This window comes from Lepus europaeus, chromosome 8 (assembly GCF_033115175.1).
Source record: "Lepus europaeus isolate LE1 chromosome 8, mLepTim1.pri, whole genome shotgun sequence".
Taxonomy (NCBI): Eukaryota; Metazoa; Chordata; class Mammalia; order Lagomorpha; family Leporidae; genus Lepus; species Lepus europaeus.
The window spans coordinates 37,208,636-37,222,530 of record NC_084834.1 but is presented as its reverse complement, the minus strand read 5'-3'; the positions used below and the strand labels follow the sequence as shown (position 1 = coordinate 37,222,530).

The 13,895-nt window shown below is 43.8% G+C and overlaps 1 protein-coding gene across 1 annotated transcript in view; it reads right to left on the bottom strand.

Moving 5' to 3' along the window:
* The window catches only part of TBC1D9 (TBC1 domain family member 9), a 124,494-nt gene extending 113,582 nt beyond the window's left edge, over positions 1-10,912 (bottom strand). Inside the window, exon 1 of the mRNA XM_062199577.1 lies at positions 10,716-10,912. Within this exon, the coding sequence (XP_062055561.1) occupies positions 10,716-10,845 (130 nt within the window). The 5' untranslated portion in view covers positions 10,846-10,912. The remainder of the gene's footprint in view (positions 1-10,715) is intronic.
* Between the last annotated feature and the right edge of the window lie 2,983 nt (positions 10,913-13,895).

The window sequence follows — 13,895 nt, the reverse complement described above, 5'->3', positions numbered from 1 at the left end:
GGAGGCTCAGGAGGAAGAGGGAGCCGCTGAGGAGCTGAGAGTCCGGGCGTTGCCTTCAACAAAATCATGAACTGGGCAGACCAGACCAGGGGTCAGTGCCACCCAAGGGGAGGGAAGCTAACGGCGTTCCTCTCCCGTTAGCCTGGGAAGCTAGAGGGCTATGACCTCATCATATGTGTCAATTTCAAGCAAAACCACCTGGATTAGGGCTCAGATTTTAAATATACTAATACTTAAAATTAAAGTAATTCTGATTTAAACTAGAAGGAAAAATTCCCTTATAGAACATAGCATTGGGGCCGGCGCTATGATGTAGCAGGTAAAGCCGCTGCCTGCAGCACCAGCATCCCATATGGGCACTGGTTCGAGTTCTGGCTACTCCACTTCCGATCCAGCTCTCTACTATGGCCTGGGAAAGCAGTATAAGATGACTCAAGTCCTTGGGCCCCTGCGCTCACGTGAGAGACCCAGAAGAAGCTCCTGGCTCCCAGCTTCAGATCAGCACAGCTCCAGCCATTGTGGCAATTTGGGGAGTGAACCAGTGGATGAAAGACCTTTCTCTCTCCTCTCTCTGCCTCTGCCTCTGCCTCTCTGTAACACGGCCTTCCAAATAAATAAATAAATCTTAAAAAAAAAAAGAAAGAAAGAAAGAAAATAGCATTATCTATTCAAACTACTTCGACAAAGTAAAAGTAGAATGTTCACTACATAATTGAAAATATCGTAGCATAAAGGATGATATAACAGCAAAAACGAAAACTAGGAGAAACAGTAAACAACAGAAAAGATTCATTTGGGCTCATGATATTGAACTTAAACGAGACAGTAAGAGTAAGATATCACACATGCTCAAAATAGATTTAAAAAACAAGCTATGGACTACTAGATCTTTTTAAAATGAACCAAATGGAAATTTTAGTATTGAGAAACCAATTAAGAATGGTTGAGATTAAGCACTGCTGGGGAAAGAGTAAACTGTAACATAGATCAGAAGAAAATAGTCAAAATGAAACAAGTAAAAATCTGGAGGTAGCTGACACAGAAAATACAATGAAAAGGTATAACATACAAATAATTTCAGTACCAGAAAGAATTGGAGAAAAAAGCAACATAATTAAAGAAATAGTGAATGAGAAGCTTATAAAAGATTAAAGGAGTCCTACTACTTCCAAGCAGGACTTTTAAAATATTGACAAATATCTGGATCATAGTAAAACCACAGAAAATCAAGAGTCAAAGAGAAAAACCTTAAAAGCAACTGGAGAAAAAAGAGTCATCATCTACACGGAGTTATAACTGAGAGTGAAAATTTATTTGTCAAAAGACATAATGTGAACCAGAAGACAACTGAACAATATATTAACCATGCTTAAAAAATATTAACTGGCAACCAATTAAAACAAAAATATCAAGGCCAAAAGCATATGGAGATGGTCACAGACTTATTAACACGGAGAAAATTTGTCCACCAGGCTTTTGCTACAGAAAAAGTAAAGAATGACTTTTAGGTGGAAGTTATTCCAGAAAAAAAAAATTCATATCAGAGAAGAAAAGTACCACAAAAATAGCAAACATGGAAATCTAACTGAATGCAGACTTTAAAAATTAGTAGTAATTATATATTCTTACATTGAAAATATATTAAGAATTAAAATACATTACAATGGCATATAAATTGGGAGTAGGGGTAAATGGAGTTCAAGTATTGCAAGATTTTTTTCATTAAACAAGATTAAAAGCAATAGAAAAGATTAAATATACCAATTGTAAAAATAAAAAATAGGGTCCGGCACTGTGGCATAATGGATAAAGCCACCCCCTGTTGTGCTGGCATCCCATATGGGTGCCGGGTTCAAGTCCTGGCTGCTCCACTTCCGATCCAGCTCTCTGCTATGGCCTGGGAAAGCAGTAGAAGATGGCCCAAGTTCTTGGGCCCCTGCACCCGTGTGGGTGACCCAGAAGAAGCTCCAGGCTACTGGCTCCTGGTTCCTGGCTTCAGATCAGCGCAGCTCTGGCCAATGTGGCCAATTGGGAGTGAACCAGCAGATGGAAGACCTCTCTCTCTCTCTCTCTCTGCCTCTCCTTCTCTCTGTGTAACTCTGACTTTCAAATAAATAAATCTTAAAAAAATAAAAAATAAAAGTACCACTTGACAATAAATCAAAAATGAATTTGTAATCTCCCAAGTAACTACTAAAAGAAAAATAAAATGAATATAAAACTTCTAGCTAATATAGAGACTTTCAAAAATGTAAAATATAAAATAATCAGGGTGGGAGGGCTATTGTGGTGCACTGGGTTCTGACAACACTGGCATCCCACAGTGGACTGCCTGTTCGAGTCCTGACTGCTCCACTTCCAATCCAGTGCCTTTCTAATGCCCTGTGAAAGCAGATGATGATCAAGTACTTGGGTTCCTGCCATCCACAAGGCAGACCCAAATGAAGTTTCAGGTCCCTGGTTCGTTCTCTCTCTCTCTCTCTCTCTCTCTCTCTCTCTCTATTTGACAGATAGAGTTAGACAGTGAGAGAGAGAGAGAGACAGAGAGAAAGGTCTTCCTTCTGTTGGTTCACTCCCCAAATGGCAGCTATGGCTGGCGCTACGCTGATCCAAAGCCAGGAGCCAGGTGCTTCTTCCTGATCTCCCATGCGGGTGCAGGGCCCAAGCACTTGGGCCATCCTCCACTGTCCTTCCAGGCCACAGCAGAGAGCTGGACTGGAAGAGGAGCAACTGGGACTAGAATCCAGCGCCTGTATGGGATGCCGGCGCCACAGGCAGAGGATTAGCCAAGTGAGCCATGGCGCCAGCCTCTCTTTCTCTCTCTCTCTCTCTCTCAAACTAAAAGATAAAGAAAAAAATATTAAAACAAATGAACAAAACTTATTCCAGGGCAGGCATTTGGAACAGCCATTATTAAACTGCAGCTTGAGACACCTGCATCCCACAGTAGCATGTCTGGGTTCAAGTACCAGCTCTGCTCTCCATTCCAGCATCTATGTATTTACCTACCTACCTACCTTCCAAATTAAAAAAAAATTAGGATGAAAAATTTATCAGGGCCAGCGCTGTGGCGTAGCAAGTAAAGCCGCCGCCTGCAGTGATGGCATCCCATATGGGAGCCGGTTCGAGTTCCGGCTGCTCCACTTCCAATCCAGCTCTCTGCTATGGCCTGGGAAAGCAGCAGAAGATGGCGCAAGTGCTTAGGCTCCTACACCTGCATGGGAGACCTGGAGGTAGCTCCTGGCTCCTGGCTTCGGATCAGACCAACTTCTGCTATTGCGACCATTTGGGGAGTGCACCAGCGGATAGAAGACTCTCTCTCTCTCTCTCTCTCTCTCTGCCTCTCTGTAACTCAGCCTTTCAAATAAATAAATAAATCTTTTTAAGAAATGGACTTTAAAAAATCAGTACCTATCATTTACAGAAGGCATCTAAAATGTAAGACTATAGAAAAGCTGAAAGTAAAAGTGCAAAAAAGATATCATACAAACACTAATCAAATAAATCTTTTTCATCCTTTCTCCTCTTTCTATTTTTATAGATGACTTGTTCTTTTTCTAAGAAGTAGGATTATAATTTTTATAAAAAATATTCACTTATTTATTTGAAAGGCACAGTTTATACAGAGAGAAAGGGAGAGATACAGAAACAGAAAGCTTCTTACAGGTCTCCCTCCTGGGCAGCAGGGGCCCAAGGACTTGGGCCATCTTCACTGCTTTCCCAGCCGCATTAGCAAGGAGCTGGATCAGAAGTGGAGCAGCTGGGACTGGAACCCGCACCTATATGGGATGCCAGCATTGCAGGCATCAGTTTGACCCACTACACCACATGCTTGCCTCACTTTTTCTTTTTTGAAATAAATCTTTTGTAACTGTAATAATGGGATGAAAGCAATTTCGGAAATATAAGTGGACTTTTCATAATGTTAAAATTATTAATTCATGAGAAGTATATAGAAATCATGGATATATACCTAAGAATAAAGCCTCAAACCACAAAAAACAAAAACTGAAAGAACTATAAGGTGAAATAGCCAAAAGCAAAGTTTTTTTTTTTTTAAGAAAACATTTCTGAAGCCTTTATTTACAAAAGCTTTAAAAACAAATAATACCCTCTGTTTTGCAAATCATGTTTTGTTTAAAAAGGACCACCCAGTTACAGTATTATATTGTCAGGAATAAAGAATGTACAGGGGAAACAAACCAATGTGGCTAACATTTGGAGATTTGCTAATATTACTGATTGAAGTGCAGATAACACATTATAACTTGGAGTCCATCATTTCAAGGTAGAGTTAATGATTACCAAAAAGTCTTCCTGCACATGCTCTGGTCTGGTCACATATTCTGCATGGCTAATATTTCACAGTCTCTTTTGTCAAAATATATAAAATAGATTGCAAAGATATACACAAAAAAATAAACAAGCATTACACTCCTCAGGTAGTTTTATTAGCTATACATATATGTATATATATATATATATATATTTGTGTTTTATTTTGCACCAAATCTCTCCATTAGTTAACTTTGTAGTAACTATGAAAGCACAATTTTTGTCTTTTAATTTGATAAAAATATACCTAAAGACTTGTTATCTTTGGAGTTTAAATGAAATTGATTTGTGTAATTAACAATCATGGACATTGTAAGTATGGTTACAAAATAAAAGGGTAAATAGTGACGGAATAATAAGCAGATCAGGGGACGTGTGCTATCATAAAACTGTACCCTCAACAACATGAATACCAGTTTCCTGGCAGATATTAAATGTCCAATCACAAGGGATTTTTTCCTGAAGGGTGTAAAGCTGGTTTGCAAATTCTTCAGTCACAGAGCAGCCTACACAAGCCAATTAGAAACTGACAGACAGCAGATGTAAAAGCAAAGTTATTATTGAAAAAGTGAACATATCTGTATCTGTAACTGACAGAATTCAATTTTTAAAATTAATTAAAATATTGAATACTTGAACACAAGTACTTATCAAATAAATATAAAGAAATCATTAATCCAACAAATGCCAAATACATGTTCTTCTCATGTGGAACATACTAACATTTACAAAGTCTGACCAGCAGCAGGACAAAAAACAAATTTTAATAAATTCCAAAGCACTGAAGTCATATAAAATATGATTATGGTTTCTGACTGCATTAAAGTAAATACCAAAATGGAAATTAAAAAATACATGTAAATAACTGGAGCTATTAAAAAAAGAGATGAGAATGTAAAATAAATTCTACTGCCAGTGAAACAATCACAAAAGTAAAACATATAAAGCTTAGTTGTACAATACAGGTGAAAGCCATGTATACACAGAAGATTATAGTCCTAAGGAGCAAATATTAGAAAACAAGGCTGAAAACCAACTAGCTAAGCATTACCTTTAAGGTGAGAAATTAGCAATTTATGACCAAAGGAAACAGATGGAAGGAAAGAAAGATAATTGTAGAAATTAATAGAAAGTAAACATATACAGAGGGTCCTGTAGTTATTCTTTAAAAAAAAACTAAAATTGATAAATTCCTAGAAAGACTAGTTAAGAGAGGGAAGGCACAAATAATGAATATCAAGAATAAAAAAGGGGACATCACAGTATACCTAGACATTAAAAACAAGAGACTATTATTAATAAATATGTGCCAATATATTTGAAAATCTAGATGAAAAGGGTAAATCCTAGACATTTAATGCAACTTATATAACTGACAGTAAAAGCCATTTCAGTAATGTTATTCTATTCAAGAAATTTAAAATATTCCCATTTCAAGGTCAGACAGCCTTCTGCCAAACATGTAAGAATGAAACAGTATAGATATCACACTAACTCCTCCAGAATATAGAACAGAGTGAGTACTCCCCAGCTTATATCTTAAGGCAAGTAAAACCTTAATATCAAAATTTGACAAGGATGCTATGAAAAAGACAAATTATAGGCCAATTCAACTAATTTGTAAAGAAACAAAATGCAAAATAAAGTATTAGAATATTGTATTAATATATATACAAAAAGAATAATATATCATAGCCAAATTGGATTATTTTATGCTTGCAAGTCTGGTTAAACACTTGAAAACCAGTTAGTATAAGTAACCACTTCTAACAGAATATAAGAGAAATCACATCTCACTAGATATAGAAATAGCATTTGAAAAAACTCAGCATCCAGAGCCACCCTCTCACCCAATATGCATGTATGTTAGTGGGGAACCTGACGCTAAAGCACTCCTGGATGACCTGCTTCTGGGTTGGGGTTTCGCTCCCAGCACACCAGCTCCCTTGCTGAAAGTCAACCCTCCACTCAAGGGTTTGGAAAACAACAACAACAACAACAACAAAACAGCACTCATATATACTCAAAAACTCTTGGCAAACTAGGATAAGAACACCTTTGAAATGAAAATGAAAAAAATCTTGGGGTGGCATTGAGCCTAGCAATTAAGACACCCATGTTCCACAACAGAGCACCTGGGTTCAATTCCCAGTTCCTGACTCCAACTTCCTGCTAAAACAGACACTGGGAGGCAGTGGTGCAGGCTCAGATGGGAGACCTGGTTTGCATTCCCAACTCCTGGCCTCCTTTCCCAGCCCCAACTCCTGAAGGCATTTGGGTAGTGAACCAGAAGATGGGACGCTCCCTCTGTTGGTCTGTCTCTCTTTCTCTCTGCCTTTCAAATAATTAAATATATAATTTTTAAAAATCTATAAAAATCATCCTACCTAACAATGAACAAATGTTCAAAGTCTTTTTTGAGACCTGCAAAGGTGCAGCATTGGTAAGATTATTTCACAAATTCACAACAGCACAAGAGGTTCCAGCCTAAGAAGAAAGGCAAAAAGACTTTTTAAAATATAAAGACTAGAAAGGAAATAAAACCATCACTATTATCAGATGACATGGTTGTCTGTGTTAAAAACACAAAAGAATCTACAGATAAATTACTAGACTTGCACATTAAAATTAAGAACACCTGTTCTCATTAAGATAGCAAACATGAAAGCAACAGAATGAAGAGATTACCACACATTTAACCAACTTATATCCAGAACACATAAAAAATTGACAAGTCGGTAAGAAAAAGATAATGATCCAGTTAAAAAATGACCAATTATGTCACAAAGCACTTCAAATGGCCAATAAAAATATAAGATGGTACTCAACTTCATCAGCTAGTACAAAGCAAATTAACCCCATCATGTGATATTACTGCAAAACCACCATAATGGCTACAACCACAAAGACCAACAATGTTGGCAAGGAAAACTTCCATGTGCTACTAGTGGGAGTATATTGGTACAACTACTTTGGAAAACAGTTTCATATTATCTATTAATATTGATGATACACATATCATAGGACGTGTCAGTGCCTCTCTTGAATACCAAACCCCAATGTATTCCCACAGGTACCAAGAAACATATGCGAGAATAACCACGTTCCCAGACAGACCATCCAAAGGCTCATCCACAACAGAGCAGATAGGCAAATAATGGTATCTTTATATAACAGCTTTCTATGCAGCACCGAAAAATGAACAAACCACAGCCACCAGTAGCAGGATTATCACAGACTCAATGCTGAACAAAAGAATCCAGGCACAAAAAGATGCATATCCTAAGAATCTATTTAAATCTTTGCTCAAATAAAGAAGCAAGACCAAAGCACGTTTAGGAATATGGTCTTTGTGGAAAACACCATAGGAAAAGCAAGGATGCATTTGCCAAGAACCATCAGGACACGTCCTACCTTTGGGGGAGGCGGAGAGTAGCGACTGGGTAAAAGTCACAAGAAGGGTTCAGGACCATTAGCAATGCTCTATTTTTTTAGCTTGGTGCTGGGCTGCAAGGTGTTCAGTTTGAAATACAGCACCACAGTTCTGCCTCTTGCGTGTGTATGGGATCGCAGAGTCAAATAAATCAAATCATCTACAATAGAAGACTTCACTGACTCAGCATCGGTATCTGTATCTACACTTCCATACTGCCTGGAAACAGGCACAGAATAGCTTACACAACAGCCGCTGTGTCCACTCTGGCCTATTACTGTTTAAGCTTTCTGTGCTACCATCTTATCAAATGCCACGGTGACTACACATTGAGCACACCTAGCAGCCTGCATTCAGCAGGTTTCCACTCGTCATCCATTTGCTTCACCAACACACATGCATTGCTCCAAATCACGAACATTCGCTACAAATCCTGAGATCGTCCAGCCAATCGCCTACAACTGACGCCCAACATCTGCTCCTCCCACCTTGCCTCACAGACTGATCTGCAAGTGTTACTTCCTAGGGAAATCTTTCCTTTGGACCCAATCCACCCATATCCCCAACAAGGGCAACCCCACAACCCAACATCATTTTCTTCTCCTCATATTTGCACTAATCATTCTTGGTTTGCCCCTGCCACCCAGATGCACCCCTGGGAGGGTGCTCCCAAGGGACTACATCCCCAGGACTCGGTGTCCAGCCAGCTTCTACGGGGTTCCATTGATGGAAGGCAAGTGCACTAGCAAGGGGGAGGGGACCGGGAAGGAGAGAGAAATCTCAGCGAGAGCTTCCCACCCCCTTGTTGCTGTGGTCTGCGCTTCCAGGGGTGGCTGCCACCCTCCAAGTCCCAGCTCTTCCTCCCTGGCTTAGGTTTTCAGGGACTCCAGGAACACCTGGGGTATGAGCATCTACTGCTTTGCCTGTCTCTAGTTTTACTAACTCTGCCTCCATCCTCCTTCTCACTAAACTCTTCATCTGAAGTATGTTGGATTCTGATTTTCTGCTGGGCCCTCCTGCAGGGCCAGTTCCACATGAATTCACGTGTTTACTTCTCAATCTTCTGCTAAGGCTGTGAGCTTCATGACACCGGCACTTCAGAAGCTGCCAACAAATATTTGCTAAGTGATTTCGTAAGTTCATGAATAAACGAGCTCACATTCAAATTAGAATACATGACACGTAGTACAAGGCTTTCTCAAACGCTCCTGCTACATTTCACACACGTGGCACCTCCCCATTAGACCAAATCTTTTACCTCCCTTGGCTGAAAACAGCCTTTGTGGCAGGGATATTTTCATTCTGACAATTATTCCAATTATTCCAGCAGCAGTAAGTAAAATAGCTAAGTTCTCAATTTGAAAGATGTAATTCTATGTATCTGAAGTAAGTTGTCAGTGATGAGACTCCAAGTGGACAGCAGCCAGATGAAGCTCTAAGTAACTCTTGGAACACAATAAAAATGCTAAGAAAAGGGAAGACTCTGCATGACGGATTTGTCACACCCTATTATTGCAAAGGACCCCAGGATAACAGAAGAGTCACCTCCAACAGGAAACGTTCTTTGTTAACTGAGACAAACCGCCTACTCTACATTGTTGACCTAGGTTGAAACTGCGATCCCAGTATGAGATATGAAAGTTAATATTAACTTTTTTTAGCTAGATAACGTGTACAAAACAAACTGGGTAACTCTGATTTCCAGAAGGGGGTCAGCAGCTCTGGACATTTATTTTTTCTCTTTTATGGCAGAAAAAGTGCAAGAAAGAAAGAAAGAAGAAATCAGACTAGCCACAGGCCATCTGATTCACTAGGTAGGTCTTTCAAACATATGTCAGGAGATGCTGCACCTCCGGATTTGAATGTTAGTCGTGAAGAACCTAGCTTATAAATTTAATAACAAAATGCACGTTGTATCACAAATTTTCATTGCACAGCAGGGCATTCTGAAAGCAATTAGTCCAGCGTGCAAGATCCTGGAGAGTGAGGGTCTCTACTCTGGAAAGGTCAAAGTTCATCTCTTTCCTGCATTCTCTTTCCTAAACTTTTATTTCCTCTGCTAACTTTCTCACGGTGAAAAGTATTCCGGTTCTATTCGTTCTAACCAGCAGGGAGAGAGGAAGGTACACTCCAGCACAGTATACGTTAAGATTTTGTGTAACCTCACCACCCCCCCCACACACACACACTCCGCAAACGAGTTAGTAAAGGAAGACCTTTCTAAGGCACTATTTGGGATATGGGTCTCATTTTGACCCAATAACCCCGAATTATCAATATGACACGGCTTCAGTTACAGTCACAATAACCACGCTCCGTGTTGGCAGTCGGCGACGAAGTCATCTAGTTAAAATAGTCAGAAGGCAGCTCTATAGACGATTCTTAGTACAAGGAGAACTAGACAACTTATTTTTTGCTTTATATCTAATTAGGTACAACAAAAGAATTCCCTTTTCCTTATTCATTCTCTTCGGTCATAACTCATATAGGAAATGACCACATCAGCTCCTGGCTGATTGCTTCCCCGCAAACAAAAGAGCATTCTGTCCCCAATCCCGCTACTGCCAGTAAAGCCACCGAGGTAAAAATCAACAGTCCTCCACCCTTCTGCACACAGAAAGCAGGTTTTTTTTTTTTTTTTTTTTTTTTTTTTTAAAGAGGCGGAGGGAATGCTGCATTCAATTCTCCCGGGATAACGCTCTCCCCGTGCCGACTCACTCATCTCCATTCTCAGCAACATCATCCACTCCAGGAGCGCCCGGCGAGCGAAGGACCCCCGGAGCCCGCCAGGGTCCCAGGGGCAGCCTTGCCCCCTGCCAGCCTGGAAATCACGGCTGCCGCCGCCTGGCACGCGCGCCGCGCAGCCCGCGGGACCGGGCGGCGTCTCAGGTGCCCGAAGCCCCCGGGGCCGCCCGCAGCCCCGGCAGGGCCCGGCCGGGGTCCTTACCCGCCAGTCCGCCGCCGCCGCCCCCATCGCCGGCGTGCCCCTTCCTCCGCTGCAGGATGAAGTAGGGGTTGGCCCTCTCGGTGATCCACAGCGCGTTGGCCAGCAGCACCTCCTCGGGGTTCACCCACATGTTCCCGGCCGCCGCGGGCCGACGCACAATGGGCCGCGGGTCGGCTCCTGCTCGCCCCAGCGCGCACTCCGGGTCCACGCGCGCCCGCCCGCCCGCTAGGTGCGGCGGCGGCCAGCGGCTTCACCAGGGCGCCCCGGCCCCTAGCAAGCCCCAGCGGGCGGCCGAGGAGCACCGCGAGGACGCGAGCCCGGCGAGCAGCATCCTCCTCCCCCCCGGCGCCGCAGACGCCCAGGCCCGCCGCTCGGCAGCCGGCCCCGGCGCACGGCGGCGGGAGGAGGAAGGGGAACGGGAGGAGGAGGAAGTGGTGTGGCTCAGTCCCAGGATCCGGCTCGGCGACGCGAGCGCTTCGGCCTCGCGGCCAGGGCCGGGCTGGGGCGCGGCTGCACCCGCGGCGTTCCCCCGGACTCCTGGGCGCCTCCGCCTGCAGCTACTCGGAGCTCCCGAGGTCAGCGCGCCTTACTCTCGCCCAGCTCCCCCGCTGGAAGGACGCTCCGGACACTGCGAATGAATGACGCCAGCGCCGCTGACTCGGAGCGAGCCGGGGGAGACTGGCTTTCCGCGGCCGCGGGTCCCCCCGCGGGCACTGCGCACCGAGCCGGGCGGCGGTGGCTGGCTTCGGGCGAGCCTTCCGGGGGACCGGGAGCCCAGCCCTCGGCCCCACGCCCACCCCAGCTGGGAGGACGCTGCCAGGCTGCGCGCGGGCGCGTGTGCTGTTTGTGTGTGTCAGGTGGACGCTGTACGGGATGGCGCCACCCCCTTCCCCAGGAAATGTGGGCTGCACGGTTCCAGAGCCGGAGCGAGCTAGACATCGGTTGGGAAGCGGACGCAGCCAATGGTTGGCGATGTTTTTGTTTCCTGCATCCCTAGGGCAAGTCATGCGCTAAACTTGTCGCCGCCTGTGACCCCTCCCCCTCCCCATTCCATTGTAATTAAAGTGGCCCGGCTAAGTGCATTACATCACCTCTTTCCTTGACCTGTAGGGCATGAGCAATAGCGAAGTTGGAAGCGGCCCAAAAGCTTAGACCAACTGATTCACACCACAGCTGATCCTATACCAGGCATCTGGAGCTTCGAGGGCGGCGCATGGCAGAATTCAGAGGTTTATCCACGCTTAGAAGATGGATTTTTTTTTTTTTTTTTTTTTTACGAAAGTGAAACCAGAGGCGCACAAACCAGGCCAGCGTTTTCCCTAGACAGCTTCTCGCTCCTTGCGTGGCGACCTTAGCCCATCTGCCCGCGTTTCTGTCGACCTTGTGTTCGCCCAGATCTGCGGGAGAGCGAACACAGGCTCTTCCTCCCACGCTTGCCAGACTCTGGGGAGTCACTGGACTCAGGCTTGCCCAGGGCGTCGAGCGAGTCTAGGGGTTTCTTCCTTGCCGGATGGGCCGGGCATTCAGATAAAGCATCCTGGCGTTGCTGGGGTTGGAATGGGGCCCCTCCCAAATTCAGGTGTTGCCCCTGTGCGGGTCTTAAGAGGCGGGGCTGTGGAGAGGCGATCCGGCCGCGAGAGCACCGCCCTCTGGAGTGGGATTAAGGCCCGAACCGAAGAGGCTTTACCCAGCGTCTGCTAGTTTGCCCTCAGCCATCGTCTGCCACTGGACACACAGCAGTCTGGCCAGAGCAGACCTGATGGTGGACTTCTTGGCCTCCAGAGCTGTGCGAAATGAATCTCAGTTCTTTACAAATTGCGCAGCCCCGTTGTCTGTTTCTGTAGCAACACAAATGGACTGACACTTATGTTTACTTAGCCACTTGTGATTTGCACACTGAAGTGGCTGAGGGAACTCAGCACCAGCCATTTCAATCAAGTTGCTGCTGCACCTGTTGGTCCCCTACCCTGTGGGTGCTCAGAAAGTGGTGAGTTCTTCTGCCCCTGTAGGAGACAATGCAGACTTCAGGCATTTGTAGAAACTTCACATATTTTTCTTTAATGATTTGTTTAAAAGACAAAGTTACAGAAAGCCTGGGAGAAAGAGAGATGTTCCACGCATGCAGCGATTCACGCTCCAAGTGGCTGCAATGGCCAGGGCTAAGAAAGGCCAAAGCCAGGAGCTTCATCCAGGTCTCCCATGTGGGTGGCAGGGGCCCAAGCCCTTGGACCATCTTCCACTGCTTTTCCCAGGCACTATTAGTAGGGAGCTGAATAGGAAGTAGAGCAGACAGGACATGAACCAGCTCCCATATGGGATGCCAGCATCGCAAGGGGCTTTACCTGCTATGCCAGAGTACCCACCCTGAAACTTCAGGTATTTAATGCAAAAATGTCATTTAGCACCTTTAGTCACAGCATAGTGACTTTAGTCACAAAATGTATGAACAAAAAAAACAAGATTATATACCATACATATGCAAAAATTATATTACTAACATTTTATAATAATATTTGAACTTCCATAGTAATTCTTTCACTTTATGTAATTTAGCATTATTTATATATATATATTTTAAAGATTTATTTATTATTTATTTGAAAGGCAGAGTTACAGACAGGCAAAGGCAGAGAGAGAGGAAGGGGTCTTCCATCTGCTCGTTCACTCCCCAAATGGCTGCAACTGCCAAAGCGAGGAGCCAGAAGCTTCTTCCAGGTCTCCCATGTGGGTGCAGGGGCCCAAGCACTTGGGCCATCCTCCACTGCTTTCCTAGGCCATAGCAGAGAGCTGGATCAGAAGTGGAGCATCTGGGACTCGAACCAGTGCCCATATGGGATGCTGGCACTGCACTGGCCCCATAATTTAGCATTTTAAAAAGCTTTACTAAGGGACCCTATAAATGTGTATCATTATGTATCAATTAAAAAGAAAATATAACAAAAAAGAAAAAGGCCTGGGTAGGAAAATACTTAGTATGTGCCTTAATACTGTCTTTTGTTGTATTCTTACGGTCCATACTGCTCAAACTGATGGCTAGACACCAAAACCTCTACCCAACCCTAAAGTATAAATTTAACTTAGCCTTTGTTGTACTGGTGTCAAAGTGGCACTTAATTATATAGTTCACACACCCATTCTCTCATTCATTCATTCAACATGTAGCTGTTGAATGTCTGCTAT